At 42.8% G+C, this 19,599-nt stretch overlaps 1 protein-coding gene across 1 annotated transcript in view; it reads left to right on the forward strand.

Moving 5' to 3' along the window:
• Nucleotides 1–19,599, forward strand: part of KCNH4 (potassium voltage-gated channel subfamily H member 4) — a 256,334-nt gene that overhangs the window by 229,879 nt on the left and 6,856 nt on the right. Inside the window, exons 11-15 of the mRNA XM_077252136.1 lie at nt 9,055–9,269; nt 9,469–9,507; nt 11,652–12,019; nt 13,658–13,767; nt 19,318–19,394. Coding sequence (XP_077108251.1) covers nt 9,055–9,269; nt 9,469–9,507; nt 11,652–12,019; nt 13,658–13,767; nt 19,318–19,394 — 809 coding nt within the window. The remainder of the gene's footprint in view (nt 1–9,054; nt 9,270–9,468; nt 9,508–11,651; nt 12,020–13,657; nt 13,768–19,317; nt 19,395–19,599) is intronic.

Here is a 19,599-nt window from a genome sequence, read left to right on the forward strand (position 1 = left end):
TTGAAAGGGTTTTCAGTTGACCGTGAAGTCCTCTTTTGTATCCTTCAGCTATCTAGTAAGTGGACCTCTCTTTGCTAAATCTACTTTCATACTGTGTATGTCTTTTCCTCTTAATTCACCGTTGTTACATGTGGGGGGCTGCTATCATCTTTTGGGGTATTTCCCTAGAGGTAAGCCAGGTCTGTTTCTTCCTCTACCAGGCGTAGTTAGTCCTCCGGCTGGCGCGTGGCATATAGGAAGCCGTAGGTATGCTCCCTGGCTACTGTTAGTTGTGTGGTAGATTTAGCTCACGGTCAACTCGAGTTTCCATCACCCGAGAGCTCGTTCGTTACTTATGTGTTTTTTACGTTCCCTTGCCATTGGGAACCATGACAGTATGACCGGCCACAAAGTGTTAATTGTTTGGGCTGAAGCAGGAGAAAAAGAAGTGTTGAAGGGAAATTTTTTTTTTTTTCTTTCCCTCAGAGTTTTGCTGCCTAGCCCTTAATTGCTGTCTAGCTGCTTCTTACCTCCTCTTAACCCTTGAATGGCTCTGACCTTAGCTGTTTAACATGGATGTCCAGAGTTTGGCTGCAGGTTTAAATAATCTTGCTACGAAGGTTCAAAATTTACAAGATTTTGTTATACATGCTCCTATTTCTGAACCTAAAATCCCTACACCAGAGGTGTTTTCCGGAGATAGATCTCGGTTTTTGAATTTCAAATATAATTGTAAATTATTCCTTTCTCTCAGACCTCACTCCTCAGGAGATCCTGTCCAGCAGGTTAAGATTGTAATCTCTTTGCTGCGAGGTGACCCTCAAAATTGGGCATTTTCATTGGCACCAGGGGATCCTGCGTTGCTCAATGTGGATGCGTTTTTCCTGGCTTTAGGGTTGCTTTATGAGGAACCTAATTTGGAGATTCAAGCTGAAAAAGCTTTGATAGCCCTATCTCAAGGGCAAGATGAAGAGGAGATATACTGCCAAAAATTTCGTAGGTGGTCTGTGCTTACTCAGTGGAATGAGTGCGCCTTAGCGGCAAATTTCAGAGAGGGCCTTTCTGATGCCGTTAAAGATGTTATGGTCGGGTTCCCTGCGCCTACAGGTCTGAATGAGTCCATGACAATGGCAATTCAGATTGATCGGCGTTTGCGGGAGCGCAAACCCGTGCACCATTTGGCGGTATCTTCTGAAGAGACGCCAGAGAAAATGCAATGTGACAGAGTTATGTCCAGAAGCGAGCGGCAGAATTATAGGCGTAAAAATGGGTTATGCTTCTATTGTGGTGATTCTGCTCATGTTATATCGGCATGCTCTAAGCGTACTAGGAAGGTTGACAAGTCCATTTCAATTGGCACTTTACAGTCCAAATTTATTTTGTCTGTAACCTTGATTTGTTCATTATCAGTTATTACCGTGGATGCCTATGTGGACTCTGGCGCCGCTCTGAGTCTTATGGACTGGTCCTTTGCCAGGCGCTGTGGGTTTGATTTAGAGCCTCTGGAAGTCCCTATACCTCTGAAGGGTATTGATTCTACACCTTTGGCTTGTAATAAACCACAGTTCTGGACGCAAGTGACTATGCGTATGACTCCAGACCATCAGGAGGTGATTCGCTTCCTTGTGTTGTACAATTTACATGATGTTTTGGTGCTTGGATTACCATGGTTACAGTCTCATAACCCAGTCCTTGACTGGAAGGCTATGTCTGTGTTAAGCTGGGGATGTCGGGGGGCTCATGGGGACACTCCTATGGTGTCCATTTCGTCATCTATTCCATCTGAGATTCCGGCATTTTTGTCTGATTATCGTGATATTTTTGAAGAGCCTAAGATTGGTTCACTCCCTCCTCACAGGGATTGTGATTGCGCCATAGATCTGATTCCTGGCAGTAAATTTCCAAAGGGTCGTTTGTTTAACCTATCTGTACCTGAACATGCTGCTATGCGCGAGTATATTAAGGAGTCCCTGGAAAAGGGACATATTCGTCCTTCTTCATCACCTTTAGGAGCCGGTTTTTTCTTTGTCTCTAAAAAGGATGGCTCTCTGAGGCCTTGTATTGATTATCGTCTCCTGAATAAAATTACAGTCAAATATCAGTATCCGTTGCCTTTGCTGACTGATTTGTTTGCTCGCATAAGGGGGGCTAAGTGGTTCTCTAAGATTGATCTTTGTGGGGCGTATAATTTGGTGCGAATTAAGCAGGGGGATGAGTGGAAGACCGCATTTAATACGCCTGAGGGCCATTTTGAGTATTTGGTAATGCCTTTCGGCCTTTCTAATGCACCTTCTGTCTTTCAGTCCTTAATGCATGATATTTTCCGTGAATATTTGGATAAATTTATGATTGTGTGCTTGGATGATATTTTGATTTTTTCTGATGACTGGGAGTCTCATGTTCAGCAGGTCAGGAGGGTTTTTCAGGTTTTGCGGGAGAGTTCTTTGTGTGTAAAGGGTTCGAAGTGTGTTTTTGGGGTTCAAAAAATTTCATTTTTGGGGTATATTTTTTCCCCTTCTTCTATTGAGATGGACCCTGTCAAGGTTCGGGCTATTTACGACTGGACGCAGCCTACTTCTCTGAAGAGTCTCCAGAAATTCTTGGGCTTTGCTAATTTTTATCGTCGATTTATAGCTGGTTTTTCTGGCGTTGCTAAACCTCTGACGGATTTGACTAAAAAGGGTGCTGATGTTGCCAATTGGTCCCCTGCTGCCGTGGAGGCCTTTCGGGAGCTTAAGCGCCGCTTTTTGTCTGCCCCTGTGTTGCGCCAGCCTGATGTTTCTCTTCCCTTTCAGGATGAGGTCGATGCTTCCGAGATCGGAGCGGGGGCGGTTTTGTCGCAGAAAAGTTCCTACTGCTCAGTGATGAGACCTTGTGCGTTCTTTTCGCGAAAATTTTCAGCCGCCGAGCGAAACTATGATGTTGGTAATCGGGAGCTTTTGGCCATGAAGTGGGCATTTGAGGAGTGGCGTCATTGGCTTGAGGGTGCCAGACATCAGGTGGTAGTTTTGACTGATCACAAGAATTTAATTTATTTGGAGTCTGCCAGGCGCCTGAATCCTAGACAGGCACGTTGGTCGTTGTTCTTTTCCCGGTTTAATTTTGTGGTCTCGTACTTACCGGGTTCTAGGAATGTGAAAGCAGATGCTCTTTCTAGGAGTTTTGAGCCTGACTCTCCTGGGAATTCTGAACCTGCTGGTGTCCTTAAGGATGGAGTGGTTTTGTCTGCTGTCTCTCCAGATTTGCGACGTGCTTTGCAAGAATTTCAGGCGGATAGACCTGATCGTTGTCCGTCTGGTAGACTGTTTGTTCCTGACGAGTGGACCACTAGAGTCATCTCGGAAGTTCATTCTTCTACTCTGGCAGGTCATCCGGGAATTTTTGGCACCAGAGATTTGGTGGCTAGATCCTTCTGGTGGCCTTCCCAGTCTCGAGATGTGCGTGTTTTTGTGCAGTCTTGCGATGTGTGTGCTCGGGCCAAGCCTTGTTGTTCTAGGGCTAGTGGGTTGTTGTTGCCCTTGCCTATTCCGAAGAGGCCTTGGACACACATCTCTATGGACTTTATCTCGGATCTCCCTGTTTCTCAGAAGATGTCTGTCATCTGGGTGGTGTGTGACCGTTTTTCTAAAATGGTTAATTTGGTGCCATTGCCTAAGTTGCCTTCCTCATCTGAGTTGGTCCCTCTGTTTTTTCAAAATGTGGTTCGCTTGCATGGTATTCCGGAAAACATCGTTTCTGACAGGGGTACCCAGTTCGTGTCTAGATTTTGGCGGACAGTCTGTGCCAGGTTGGGCATTGATTTGTCCTTTTCGTCTGCATTCCATCCTCAGACCAATGGCCAGACGGAGCGAACTAATCAAACTTTGGAGACTTATTTGAGGTGTTTTGTGTCTGCGGATCAGGATGATTGGGTTGCCTTTCTGCCGTTGGCGGAGTTTGCTCTTAATAATCGGGCTAGTTCTGCCACTTTGGTTTCTCCTTTCTTTTGCAATTCAGGGTTTCATCCGCGTTTTTCATCTGGTCAGGTTGAATCTTCGGATTGTCCTGGAGTGGATGCGGTGGTGGATCGGTTGCATCGGATTTGGGGACAAGTGGTGGATAATTTGGAATTGTCCCAGGAGAGGACTCAGCAGTTTGCTAACCGTCGTCGTCGTGTTGGTCCCCACCTTCGCGTTGGGGACTTGGTGTGGTTGTCTTCCCGTTTTGTCCCTATGAGGGTTTCTTCTCCCAAATTTAAGCCTCGGTTCATCGGTCCTTATAGGATTTTGGAGATTCTTAACCCTGTTTCCTTTCGTTTGGACCTCCCGGCATCTTTCGCTATCCATAATGTGTTCCATCGGTCGTTGTTGCGGAGATATGAGGTACCGGTGGTTCCTTCTACAGAACCTCCTGCTCCTGTGCTGGTGGAGGGTGAATTGGAGTACGTCGTAGAGAAGATCTTGGACTCCCGTATTTCCAGACGGAGACTTCAATATCTGGTTAAATGGAAAGGCTATGGTCAGGAAGATAATTCTTGGGTAACTGCCTCTGATGTTCATGCCTCGGATTTGGTTCGTGCCTTTCATAGGGCTCATCCAGATCGCCCTGGCGGTTCTTGTGAGGGTTCGGTGCCCCCTCCTTAAGGGGAGGGTACTGTTGTGTATCCGCTTTTTGGGCTCCCCTGGTGGTTGCTGGTGGTACTGGTGACTTGTTTGCACTTTGCTGCTTCTGTTCACCTGCTTCCATCAGTGTTTGGGAGTTTCCTATTTGGCCTCGCTCTCCAGTCATTTCCTTGCCGGTCATCATTGTAACCAGAGCCTTTGGTTGCATGTTCCTGCTACTAGTCTGCTGATCAGCTAAGTGGACTTTGTCCTTTTGTTTTGTACCTTTTGTCCAGTTTGCAGTTTTTGTAATTCTCTGTAGCTGGAAGCTCTTGCGGGCTGAAATTGCCACTCCTGTGTCATGAGTTGACACAGGAGTCTTAAAGTAATTTCAGGATGGTTTTTGAAAGGGTTTTCAGTTGACCGTGAAGTCCTCTTTTGTATCCTTCAGCTATCTAGTAAGTGGACCTCTCTTTGCTAAATCTACTTTCATACTGTGTATGTCTTTTCCTCTTAATTCACCGTTGTTACATGTGGGGGGCTGCTATCATCTTTTGGGGTATTTCCCTAGAGGTAAGCCAGGTCTGTTTCTTCCTCTACCAGGCGTAGTTAGTCCTCCGGCTGGCGCGTGGCATATAGGAAGCCGTAGGTATGCTCCCTGGCTACTGTTAGTTGTGTGGTAGATTTAGCTCACGGTCAACTCAAGTTTCCATCACCCGAGAGCTCGTTCGTTACTTATGTGTTTTTTACGTTCCCTTGCCATTGGGAACCATGACAGTTTACAGTACCATGTACACCTATGGAAAACCAAATCCGCTGTGCCCATGGTGCGGAAAATTCCGTGCAGAAACGCTGCGTTGTATTTTCCGCAGCATGTCAATTCTTTGTGCGGATTCCGCAGCGTTTTACACCTGTTCCTCAATAGGAATCCGCAGGTGAAATCCGCACAAAAAAACACTGGAAATCTGCTGTAAATCCGCAGGTAAAACGCAGTGCCTTTTACCTGCAGATTTTTCAAAAATCGTGCGGAAAAATCTCACACGAATCCGCAACGTGGGCACATAGCCTTAGGGTTAGGGTTGGAATTAGAGTTAGGGTTGGAATTAGGGCTAGGGTTTGAAATAGGGTTAAGATTAGACTTGTGGTTAGGGTTACGGATAGGGTTAGGGGTGTGTTGGGGTTACAGTTGTGGTTAGGGTTGGGATTAGGGTTACGGTTGGGATTAGGGTTAGGATTAGGGTTAGGGTTGGAATTAGGGTTACGGGTGTGTTGCGGTTAAGGTTGTGGTTAGGGGTGTGTTGGGGTTAGGGTTGCGATTAGGGTTATGGCTACAGTTGGGATTAGGATTAGGGGTGTGTTGGGGTTAGTGTTGAAGTTAGAATTGAGGGGTTTCCACTGTTTAGGCACATCAGGGGTCTCCAAAAGCAACATGGCGCCACCATTGATTCCAGCCAATCTTGCGTTCAAAAAGTCAAATGGTGCTCCCGCCCTTCCAAGCCCCGACGTGCGCCCAAACAGTGGTTTACCCCCACATTTGGGATACCAGCGTACTCAGGACAAACTGGGCAACAACTGTTGGGGTCCAATTTCTCCTGTTACCCTTGCAAAAATAAAAAATTACTTGCTAAAACATAATTTTTGAGGAAAGAACAATTATTTTTTATTTTCACGGCTCTGCGTTATAAACTTCTGTGAAGCACTTGGGGGTTGAAAGTGCTCACCACACATCTAGATAAGTTCCTTCGGAGGTCTAGTTTCCAAAATGGGGTCACTTGTGGGGTGTTTCTACTGTTTAGGCACATCAGGGGCTCTGCAAATGCAATGTGACGCCCGCAGACCATTCCATCAAAGTCTGCATTTCAAATGTCGCTACTTCCCTTCCGAGCCCTGACGTGTGCCCAAACAGTGGTTTACCCCCACATATGGGGTATCAGCGTACTCACAACAAACTGGGCAACAAATATTGGGGTCCAAATTCTCCTGTTACCCTTGTGAAAATGAAAAATTGCTTGCTAAAACATCTTTTTTGAGGAAAGAAAAATTATTTTTTATTTTCACGGCTCTGCGTTGTAAACTTCTGTGAAGCACTTGGGGGTTGAACGTGCTCACCACACATCTAGATAAGTTCCTTAGGGGGTCTAGTTTCCAAAATGGGGTCACTTGTGGGGAGTTCCTACTGTTTAGGCATATCAGGGGCTCTGCAAACGTAACATGATGCCCGCAGACCATTCCATCAAAGTCTGCATTCCAAAACGTCACTACTTCCCTTCCGAACCCCGACGTGTGCCAAAACAGTGGTTTACCCCCACATATGGGGTATCAGCGTACTCAGGAGAAACTGGACAACAACTTTTGGGGTCCAATTTCTCCTGTTACTCTTGTAAAAATAAAAAATTCTGGGCTAAAAAAATATTTTTGAGGAAAGGAAACACATTTTTTATTTTCACGGCTCTGCGTTATAAACTTCTGTGAAGCACTTGGGGGTTCAAAGTGCTCACTACACATCTAGATAAGTTCCTTGGGGGTCTAGTTTCCAAAATGGAGTCACTTGTGGGGAGTTCCTACTGTTTAGGCACATCAGGGGCTCTGCAAACGCAACCTGACGCCCGCAGAGCATTCCATCAAAGTCTGCATTTCAAAACGTCACTACTTCCCTTCCGAACCCCGACGTGTGCCAAAACAGTGGTTTACCCCCACATATGGGGTATCAGCGTACTCAGGAGAAACTGGACAACAACTTTTGGGGTCCAGTTTCTCCTGTTACCCTTGGGAAAATAAAAAATTGTGGGCTAAAAAATCATTTTTGAGAAAAGAAAAATTATTTTTTATTTTCATGGCTCTGCGTTATAAACTTCTGTGAAGCACTTGGGGGTTCAAAGTGCTCACCACACATCTAGATTAGTTCCTTGGGAGGTCTAGTTTCCAAAATGGGGTCACTTGTGCGGGAGCTCCAATGTTTAGGCACACAGGGGCTCTCCAAACGCGACATGGTGTCCGCTAATGATTGGAGCTAATTTTCCATTCAAAAAGCCAAATGGCGTGCCTTCCCTTCCGAGCCCTGCCGTGCGCCCAAACAGTGGTTTACCCCCACATATGGGGTATCATCGTACTGAGGACAAACTGGACAACAACATTTGGGGTCCAATTTCTCCTATTATCCTTGGGAAAATAAAAAATTCTGGGCTAAAAATCATTTTTGAGGAAAGAAAAATTATTTTTTTATTTTCACGGCTCTGCGTTATAAACTTCTGTGAAGCACCTGGGGGTTATAAGTGCTCACTATGCATCTAGATAAGTTCCTTGGGGGGTCTAGTTTCCAAAATGGGGTCACTTGTAGGGGAGCTCCAATGTTTAGGCACACAGGGGCTCTCCAAACGCGACATGGTGTCCGCTAATGATTGGAGCTAATTTTCCATTCAAAAAGTCAAATGGCACGCCTCCCCTTCCGAGCCTTGCCGTGCACCCAAACAGTGGTTTACCCCCACATATGAGGTATCAGCGTACTCAGGACAAATTGGACAACAACGTCCGTGGTCCAGTTTCTCCTTTTACCCTTGGGAAAATAAAAAAATTGTTGCTAAAATCATTTTTGTGACTAAAAAGTTAAATGTTCATTTTTTACTTCCATGTTGCTTCTGCTGCTGTGAAACACCTGAAGGGTTAATAAACTTCTTGAATGTGGTTTTGAGTACCTTGAGGGGTGCAGTTTTTAGAATGGTGTCACTTTTGGGTATTTTCAGCCATATAGAACCCTCAAAATGACTTCAAATGTGAGGTGGTCCCTAAAAAAAATGGTTTTGTAAATTTTGTTGTAAAAATGAGAAATCACTGGTCAAATTTTAACCCTTATAACTTCCTAGCAAAAAAAAAAATTGTTTCCAAAATTGTGCTGATGTAAAGTAGACATGTGGGAAACGTTATTTATTAACTATTTTGTGTCACATAACTCTCTGGTTTAACAGAATAAAAATTCAAAATGTGAAAATTGCGAAATTTTCAAAATTTTCGACAAATTTCCGTTTTTTTCACAAATAAACTCAGAAATTATTGACCTAAATTTACCACTAACATGAAGCCCAATATGTCATGAAAAAACAATCTCAGAATCGCTAGGATCCGTTGAAGCGTTCCTGAGTTATTACCTCATAAAGGGACACTGGTCAGAATTGCAAAAAACGGCAATGTCATTAAGGCCAAAATAGGCTGGGTCATGAAGGGGTTAATGAACATGCTGCGTTTTTTTCTGGATTGCGATTCCGCTCAGGAAAAAAATGCAGCATGTGCACAAAAAATGCGGATTGCATTCTGTTACATAGGATGCTTAATGTTAGCGTTTTTTTCGCGGTTTTATAGCGTTTTTATAGCGAAAAACCGCGAAAAAAACGCAAAAAATCTGCTACGTGTGCACACAGCCTTACTGTGTCATTTGAAATGCATGTGTAGCTACCCTGCCAGAAAAATTCAAAGTGAATTCCCTTTATTCTCCATATCTTAGGGAAAGGAGATCTGATTGGTGCCGACATTTCCAACAAGGACCAGGTGGTTAAAACAAATGCAGATGTGAAAGCCCTGACCTACTGTGATCTGCAATATCTCAGCCTTAGAGGACTACTGGAGGTGTTAGAACTGTACCCAGAGTATTCTAGCAAATTCATGGCAGACATTCATCATGACCTGACGTTTAACTTGCGTGAAGGCAGTGAAACAGATGTAAGAAACATATGAAGATTTTTTTTGTATAATCAACTGGATTGTAAAACACAGACAATGCAACTATTTTAACACCAACTTTGCTGTAGAAATGAAGTGGAATGACTTTGTGTTTCGTGTCTCATTTTATCCATGTTGTCATTGTAAAGAGCAGATTTGGTATGTTTATCATTTATCATTTTGTATTTTTTTATTCTAGGGATGCTACAGGTTCGTCCGATCACCACGGCTATCACAGGTAATGCATACAGGGGCAGACATACTGCATGTGCCTTGTCACACTGCATGAATATCAGTCAGGAGGCTGCTTTGATCATTCTGGTGTAACATGGCGCTGGGCGGTAGCCGTGGGCGAGGTACTCATCTCTTACTCCCTGGCACTTACCGTACATGAAGGTGGGGGTCCTGGCTGGGTGTGTGGACTTGTGTTGTGGTGGCACTCAGCCCTTGCAGGCGGCATGTAACCAATGACTTTGGTTGGCCAGGTCAAGATGTTTGACAGTTCAGTGAGGAAGAAAATAAAATTTTTAGACAATAACTTGGGGGCATTATATACAGTAGATAGCAGGTACATAACTTGCTGAATGTTTCCTTCATAATAAGGAGCATTTTCCACACACAGTTTCAATTCCTTCCTCTTTACTCGTTTGTCTTCTACCGTCAACGTTCCTTTCTACTTGACCACAGCCCTGCTCAATACTACAGTCCAGTTAGCATGAGTCCTATTCTCAACCCGCAGTTACATGTCTTCTTTCCCCTCTAGGGAACTATGTTGCCACTATGGCGGGTACTTATCTTCTCTGTCTCTGATGCTCTGGAACCCCAGCCTGGGGCACTCTCTTCGTCTTATGTACTTACATTTAGGCTCATTACCTCTCTGAGTTATAAACTCTGGGCGTCTTGTCTCAAGCTCGTCTACGATCAATTACTCTATTTTTTTGTTCACTTCTCTTCCACTTTCCACTAGTATCTTGCTATCTCTGTATCTGGGTCTCCTCTCATGTTAGGGACACCCACATCATGCGGCACTGCTCAGATTTGACTATAGATCTGCTTTCTATGCACACTGGGCCCTTTCTGGCATTCCCTTGAGCTTGGCCTCTCCCACTCAGGTCTAGGCCCAACCATTAAATCTCTTTCTCCCTACTGTCAAAAAACACACTTCATTAACAACTTTAACGTATAGTACAATTCACATTTCACATTAGGATAACACACTTGTTTTTCAAGGGGGAGACGCAGGCTATGTGTCCATCTCCTTACACTGGTTTCTCTATTTTCTCCATGGGGTGGTACGTGCTCAATAAATTCCATTATATATAGTTAATAATTTGCTTTCTCAAGAAATGTTGTCTTTTCTGGGATCCAAATTTACAACCTGTAGTATGACTGAATTTTCTGTCTAAAGATCTGAAAGAGTATCCAACTTTTTTATAGGTATATTGTACTGGTACATAGAGATACATCTCTGTATAGAGTATGTCTCAATATACCTGTGTATATAAAAGATAAGGATTTTTTTTCTATAAAATTACAAAAAATATTTAAAAACAATTACAATGATCACATTTATTAATACACGTTTCAAAAATAAACCTCACAAATAAGCAAATTCCTATTTGGTATCCCTGTAATTACGCTTATTATAATTACGTTGATTGTTTATTACACTTATAAAATCTTAATACAAATGTAAACCTTACACATGTGTTTGGCAAAATGGCAATTAAAAGACTATAGCCCGTTTTGAAAGAATAAAAAACAAGACCTCATAAAATGAAGCTTATAGAAAAACACAAGTACTGACTATTACATCTATGAATGACTGAAAAAAATAGTTTAGTCATCTGGACAAGTGTATCACAAAAACTTTGTGTATGTTGATATGTTATATACTTTCTACTGTACATGTGTGTACTTTGTGTATGTATGCATAATGTGCATGTGCTATGTCTATAGAATGTATTAGCATATTCATATTTTGTATATGTGAGCAAAATGGGAATATGCATACAAAGATGAGAGTGTATATGCTGGTGGGACCTGACGAAGAGGGGATGGGGTTGCAGATACAATTCTGCACAAGGACCAGTCACTGTCAGGTTCTTGCCTCTGCAACTACATTTTTTCAGTGTACGATATATAGGCAGCAATTTCCACCAAACACTTTGCAATAGCTTAATGCTGACAAAATATATTGTTTAATAGAAGCAACGCATCTTAGGATCTCAGTTCAGCTGTTAGAGGTATACCTGTCGGAAAAGTGGAGACAGATTCCAAATGGCAACCACCGGGACTCTATTCACAGCCATATAATATTTAGGCTTTATATCTTAAAAATTCCAGAATGTTGATCATTACAAATGTTATTTAATGTTTCAGCCTCGTCCAGAATCTGGGACCACATCTGAAAAAAAATTATCATCCATCCTTGAAGACAATGATGAAGCAGATGACTTTTTCCGTCACTCTCCTGCTACCATGACGCGCAGGAAGCTCATGCTTCCAAATCTTAACAGCCCCGTACGACGTGGTTCTCTTAGTAGTCTCCTTGGGGATGAACTAAGGCAATTTCATGCCTTCCGCCGTAACTGTCGCTCTCCAGCTCGTAACAGTCGAGGCAGAAGTCCTTCACCTCAATGTTGCAAGGAAGAAAAAGAAATGGAGACTGAGAATGTTGGTTCAAAAAAGCCAGCCAATCTTCTTATTCCATCTCTCAACACATATGGTCCACCAGATCTCAGCCCTCGGTGAGTTCAGTGTATCCATTAGTTCATCACTTGGCATGTCTATATTATATGCATATCTTACCTCAACAAAAATGTCCATGGTAACTTTTTAATTATGGAAATAAATAACTGGGACCATCCCCATCGAGGAGAATGAAAGAGCACCACAGCTACTCACATAATTACACAAGTACTATTGTGTTTCCTTACATTGCATTTTCCTAGTATTGCAGCCCAGACCAATTTTTTTGAATGGAACCTAGATGCAGAACTAAGGAGTTAGGATCAAGCGAAGATGGCAGCGCGGTTTATTCTCATTGTGTTTCAAAATATTATAACTTCTTCTTCAGAAGAGTTTTGGGGTTCTCCTGAAGGAATTGTAATACTTCGAAATGCATTGAGAATAAACCACAATGTCAACATCTTCGCTTGATGTTGACTCCTTGATCAGTTGAACACCAGCAGCACTGTCACGCCAAGACAGGAGGAAGGAGGTTAGTGAACCCACTAGACCACAGAGAACCCTGTGGAAGCTGAACTCAAGGAACTGGCCAGGCAAGGTCATCAGATAAATTGCGAGGTTTATTTGAAATACAAGCAGTATAACCTACTGGGAAGAACCCGCTGGACTGAAACACCAAATACTTCCAAGGGAGTGCCAGCGAGCGGACCCCTATAACAGGTATTGTCCCAGCACAGACCAGGAGGCTCTAGTGAGACGGTTCCAAGACCAGAGGGACCGACCCAGGAGGAAAAAACAACATATATGGGAAGGGAACGGGAGGTCCAGTAAACCAGAAGAAGTCAACCCAATGGTCCAGAGAGTACCACTGGGGTCCGCAGGCAGGAGGTAGGCCGGTAGAACAATGGAACTGGAAGAAAGAACACAGAGTATTAACACCAGAAAAAACGAGACAGAACAAGAAAGCGCAAGTCTGGGAACTGAGAATGGCAACTCAGAATTAAGAACAAAATTGCCCAGGCACCTCCCAGAGGAAGTGAGGACCCTTCCTTTCCCACTGTCCGCAATATTTTCTTGAATTTGAGTAGGTTTCCTCTGTAGTTCACGCATGCGCAATGCAATCTTGCCTCGCGCATGTGCAGTATGCTTTGCTCAACTGCGGGCAAAGCCGAAAAGCATTACTGCGCATGCGCCGGTGCACTATGTCCCGGAAGTATTTTGCTGTGTTCTGGGACATAGTGCGGCGGCGCATGCGCAGTAATGCTTTTTGGCTTTGCCTGCAGGCAAAGCATACTGCGCATGCGCAAGGCAAGAATCCATTGCGCACGCGTGAACTACAGAGGAAACCTAAGAAAATATTGCGGACAGCGGGAAAGGAAGGGGTGAATGAAAGAAGAGGAAACACCGCCCATCGGACCGGACACAGGGCATTTACATAGCCTGCCAAATTCAGGTGACAGAGTCCCTTTAAATATCCACAGATCTCTCAGCGATTGGCTGAGAGATGGTCACAGGAAAAAAGGTGTGCTGGCCCTTTAAATCATTTGACAGTGGTGCGCGTGCACCCTATGCTCACTTCCCCGCAACCAGGAAGTGAAGCAGCGGAGAACACACACCGTGACTTCTAATAAATAAAGGTTTGATCCTCCTTTATTCACATATTTTCTTACTTTGTTGTTCAATTACATTCTCTTTAGAGTGGTAGATGGCATAGAAGACAGTGGCGATGTCTCAGAGAAACAGACCTTTCAATTCAACATGGACAACTCCAGGTCAAGATCTCCTATCAGACAGTCTCCAGTTGCAGGTAAATAAGTAAAGTGCTCCTCACACTTTTGAAGTCTGTCAGCCAAATGATGGTATGGTTGATCGTTTGGCCAAGGCTATCTCTTCACTCCGAGTGAGCCTTTGTTCTCTATGAGAGAGCTGTTACCACAGTCTTCTGGAGGTGGCTTATCTCACCAAGTACAAAAGCATTGGCAGTCGAAAATTGGATATGCTGGATCCTTTTCTCTTCTGACATATTCTGACGGCCCCTATAAACATTAGACTCTTGGAGAGACCAACAATATCCATGGCCTTGGCTAACGTTAGTTTAGTGTGTTTGAGCACCGTACCACATTGGTAAGTTATGCAGTTTGGATATACTGACGTAAGCATCTATCAATCTATGTATTTTTTTATGTCCTTACTTGCCCATCCATATGAGATTAAAACAAACACAGATGCTTCATTTGTCATTCTAAGACCCTGAAGTCAACATTTTTCTGTTATGCTGGTATACTCATTAATATTTATAGCAATCTTCCTTTGCTTTCAAGGTTCAGCCGAGACGCATTTTGCTTTACCCAAACGCATGCTGTGATGTATGCCTATGTTCCACAATACTGTAAAGTCAAGCAGAAGTTACGGGTCAAGCAGCTTACATTAGCTGTTGGGCTGCTTGTATTTATTAACCAATATTAAGATGAACATTTAAGGAGATAGGTGTGGAAAAAATGTTACAAAGTAAGAATGCTTTGAAGAATAGAAGTATTAATAGTTCATTTTTATCATTAAACAAAATGCAAAGTGAATGAACAAAAGAGAAATCTAAATCAATCAATATTTGGTGTGACCACCCTCTATCTTTAGCAATTATTCTAGGTACACTTGCACACAGTTTATGAAGGAACTTGGCAGGTAGGATGTTCAAAAAAATCTTCAAGAACTAACCACAGATCTTCTGTGGATGTAGGACTGCACAAATCCTTCTATTTCTTCACGTAATCCCAAACAGATTCAATAATTCTGAGATCAGGGTTCTGTGGTGGCAATATCATCACTTACAGAACTCTTTGTCCTTCTTTATGCTGAAGATAGTTTTTAATAACATTATAACATTGGCAGTAGGCTTGGGGTCGTTGTCCTGCTGCAGAGTACATTTGGAACCAGACTCCTCCCTGATGTTTTTGTATGAAGGATAAGTACCTGCCTGTATTTTTCAACATTGAGAACACCATTAATGTACCTGACCAAATCCCTAACTTCTTTCTTCTGAAATTCTGCCCCAAACTTCCCAGGAACCTTCACCATGCTTCACTGTTGCCTGCAGACACTCATTATTGTATCGCTATCCAGCTGTCATGCTGTGACTGCTCCTGATTAGGGAAAGGGGTCCTGAACCATCCCTAGGACTGGGGCCCTAACTATCCCTGCTCCCAAAGGTACTTCTAAATGTGAGAAAGTTTTGGCCACCAGCTTTACTTTTCTCCTGTTATTCCCTAAGTTGTCCCCTCTCCCTCCCCCAAGGAGGCCTGGGACAGAAATGCTAGTGTGTAAACACGTAAGACAGCCAGTGATAATAGATTCTTCAGTAGGACATACAGCTATTGTCATAAAGAACTATATTAAGGATAAAGAATAACAAGCAGTCCTGGAAGTGATGATACTGTATGGCCTCTGTAGAGCCTTGATCTCAACTTCATTGATCCTGTCTAGCTGGCATTGCATAAAGAGACAGAAGGATTTGTGCAAGTCTACATCCACAGAAGATTAGTGATTACTTCTCCAAGATGTTTGGAACAACCTCCCTGCCTAGTTATTTCAATAACGTTAAGCAAGTGTGCCTGTAGCAATTGATGCGTTAATGCGGTTCTGAAGGCAAAATAAGTTCACACCATAAATTGATTTTATTTAGATCTCTCTTTTGTTCATTCATTTTGCATTTTGTTAATTGATAAAAATAAATTATCAACACTTCTATTTTTAAAACATTCTTAATTTTCAAAATTTTTGTTCACCTTCCTAAAACTTTTGCACGGTACAATATAGCAATAGTCTTAGTAAAAAATAACATAACTCAGTTGAATAAACAATGAAAATTCTAACTTGGGGTATGTTCAAAGTTTCTAGGTGCTGAGATCTCGATCTGTCCATGCGCCGCCTGCGGCGGCCATTTTCCCGAAGTCCTCTGCATTGAAAACCATGGAAAGTGTGGGGGCTCCAGGCTTCCACAAAATTTTGGATTAGCCAATTATCCCCGCCAAACAACCTATCCTACCAGCCTGGGACCTGCAACATCGCACTTCTGAACACCCACTCCTTCCACTCTGGGGCCCGCAGCATCGCCCCACTCCTGCCTCTCTAGCTTCTGGCAGCAGTGACCCTTCTTCCTGGGACCCCACTACACTGCAGCCACAACCGTAAAAGCTGATTATAAGACGCACCACCATTTTATAAAAAAACTTTTTTCCTATTTCCCTCCCCAAAACTTGGAATGCATCTTGTAATTCGTTGCTTCTTATAATCCGCAAAATATGGTATATAGTAGCAACACGTTATTCTTTCATAAATAAGAAACCTAATATATTTTAGTAAAAAATGCCCTTTTCCCCACTTATCTTTCTCCGCACTGATTACTCAAAAACTGCTTAAAATTGTCTGGAGATCTGTCTTCAGTGAGAGATGAAAGTACACCTGCTGCCTACAAACATTTATGGAGAAGGGAGAAGCTGGAGGCAATTGGAAACAAAATGACACAAAGAGAAACCACTGAGGTTTCTACTGCAGAGGGAAAACTGCTCATATGTTGAATGAGTTGAATGGGTTTCTTTTGAATGGGTTGTTCTTCCTCAGCAGTATTCTGCTAGCACAGTAGGTGCAAGAACTTTCTTTAGGTCACTTCTCAGCATGAATTGTACCTGACATTATCCAATTGTTTGCCTGCTGTGAACTAAAAGCGTGTCTCTCTGTCAGGGCCGGCATCAGGGGCAGGCGGACTAGGCAGCTGCCTAGGGCCCCCACTTCCCCAGGGACCCCCAGCTAGCGGCAAGGCATGTGGCCCGTGAGTAAGAGGGGCCCCTTCTCGCATTCAACTTATCGGCATCATAAACGCCAATACAGTTGAAAGAAAGCAGTGATGGAGGAGACTGTCAGATGATGCTCCCTCTCCCATCACTCCCACTCTTCTTCTGACTAAGCGGGCGCGCAATGACATCTCTTCATTGTGCGCCACACTGTTCCAGCAGTGAATCTGATGAGACGCGCTGCAGAAGCCAGAGCTACGAGGGAATGGGGAGAGGCAAGTATTGTGTCTATATTATACTGTGTGTGATACTGCTGGACTGTGTGTGTGTATGTATGTGTATATGCGTTATAATGTGTGTATGTGTAGTTGAATTATACTGTGCGTATGTATTTTACTGTGTGTGGGAGGTTGGGGGCTGCATTATACTGTGTGTATGGGGAGGATGCATTATACTGTGTGTAGGGGGAGGATGCATTATACTGTGTGGGGGGCTGCATTATACTGTGTGGGGGGCGTTGAGGGCTGCAGTATACTGTGTGTGGGGGGGCTGCATTATACTGTGTGTGGGGGCCTGCATTATACTCTATGAGGGCTCTGGATTATACTCTATGAGGGGTGCTGCATTGTACAAGTCTATCGAAAGAAAATGTTCAAAAGTTATGTCCCTCAAAAAATGGCAACACAAACTAATTTTATTTTTCAAGTGGTAAAACGCAAAAAAAATATAAATTTGGTGTAATCATAATCATAATGACCCACAAAAAAGTTAACAAGGCATTTTTACTGCAAAGTGAGCAAGCGTAAAAAGAGAACGGAAAACAAACTTAAAAAGAGAATGGAGAGCAAACCTAAAAAAAGAATGGTGAATTGCTGTTTTTATTTTTCAATTGCACTCTATTTTGATTTTGTTTTCTCCATTTTTCATTACATTAATAGTGTAATTCAAAACTACAAATTGTCCAGCAAAAAAATAAAACCTCATACAGCTCTGTCAATGGAAAAGTAATTTAAAAAAATTGTATAACCTATTGAAATAAATACAGTAGCAGCTGAACTGCAGTACCTAAGAACAGCTGCCGGAGCTAAAAACAGCGGACTGTTGTGGGTGCCAATTGTAGGACCTCCACTGATCTCATCTCATATGGATGATTTACCCGCGTAGATAAGTCATCAATACCATAAGCCAGGGAAACCCCTCAAAGGCGGGACAATAATCAGCTAATCACTGGGGGCCAGCTTCAGTCATGCCCAGTTACTGGCTATTATCCGTTGGTGAACTTGTGATCAGCCATACATTTTCCCTGCAGTGGGAATATGTTCTACACATATGACTGATCTGTACTAAAAGAGCACGTGAAATCCGGTATTCCTACTGAGACAACCCCTCAATTTCCAAACAATAATGCCAATCATACCAAAATTAGAAAACATATAGCAAGCACAAGAGGCTCCATTGTAAACTCCATCATATCCGTAAAGTCAATGGCGTGTGGTAATAATCTCACTATATCTCACCCGTCTCGCACATTTATCTGTGATGATTGTGAGTACAAGCCATTAGGACTCTCCCATGCCTTGGCTAATTAAATAATGCAAATAGGTTTTCTTTCATTGTATGAATAACGGCGTACTAAAGGGAAATGCTGTCAATCTGTGAATGAAAACAAATGCTGCTTCCTCTGTATTCAGAGCCTATTCAGAGTATAAATGGAGGAGACTGCAGAATATTGTATGCTTGATCGGTAAGGACAATACTCATGCCTATGTTAGTAAAATGAATTGTGTTTTCATTCACGATGACAAGGTCACAGAAGGTACGTAGGTAAGGCAAAGGAGAGAAAAAGTGATCGGGCTTCATGTTTGTTAGCTTGTGGCCCATATGATTTTACTTTGATAGAAAGTATGGGCCTCAGAGTAGAAGTCAGTGGCGTAAGCGGGAGATGACGGAAAATTGGCTAGTTTTCGTAAACACTTTCTTTGCTTGCATTTTACCCGGTACTGAATGGATTACAGTTCCGTCTCCAACAATGCTATACATATGATAAAAAACAGCTTATACATTTGGTTACAATAAAGTTACTACATTTACATAATACGCTGGGCGTACACCACAGAACTTCTCAGTGGGGATGGCTGTGGTTTCATTGGCCAGCATCAGAGGAGATAAAGGAAACGCCTACAGAGAAGTTCTGTGGTGCACACCAAGTTGGTTGAAGGCAAAATTAGCACCATCATTACTGTGGGTCATAACTTTGAAATGGATTGGCGCAGACGAAAAAGAAAAACTGTTCCAGAATCAGTGGAACATTACCAATTGGAGGAGGAAAATAATGAAAATGAAAAAATCCAGTGACAGATCCCCTCTAACTGCACAATTAACACAAGTATGTGGGCCGCTTTCTTGGTAGAAGTGATTTGGATGCAATTATGGGTGTATTTTGTTATATGTGGCTGAGGTTAGGTAATCCTCTTGCATCCTACCTAATGCATTTATACTTTACATTGCATTTTTTGTACTTAGTGGTAGTAACCAGATTCATTAATGTTACGTTTTTATTTTCCCCTCAGGTATACATTTAGTTAACCCAATCTTAGCAGCTGAAGCAGAAGAAATTAAGCAGAATATATGCAGATTAAATCAAGAGGTAAGAATGCAGAACTTACTGATTAACTACAATTCACCGTTACTAATCAAATATTGATTTTCATTAGAATTAATTGAAGGCAACAAAATTTAAAGTCACACTAGTTGTTTCATAGCTAGGATCACACAATTTCCAACATTGGGGCAGGTCTGTCTTTGGGTTTTATATGAGTCAAGTTTTCGATTTTCCACCACTTTGTCTTCCT

This window comes from Ranitomeya variabilis, chromosome 4, assembly GCF_051348905.1.
Source record: "Ranitomeya variabilis isolate aRanVar5 chromosome 4, aRanVar5.hap1, whole genome shotgun sequence".
In the NCBI taxonomy this organism is placed as follows: Eukaryota; Metazoa; Chordata; class Amphibia; order Anura; family Dendrobatidae; genus Ranitomeya; species Ranitomeya variabilis.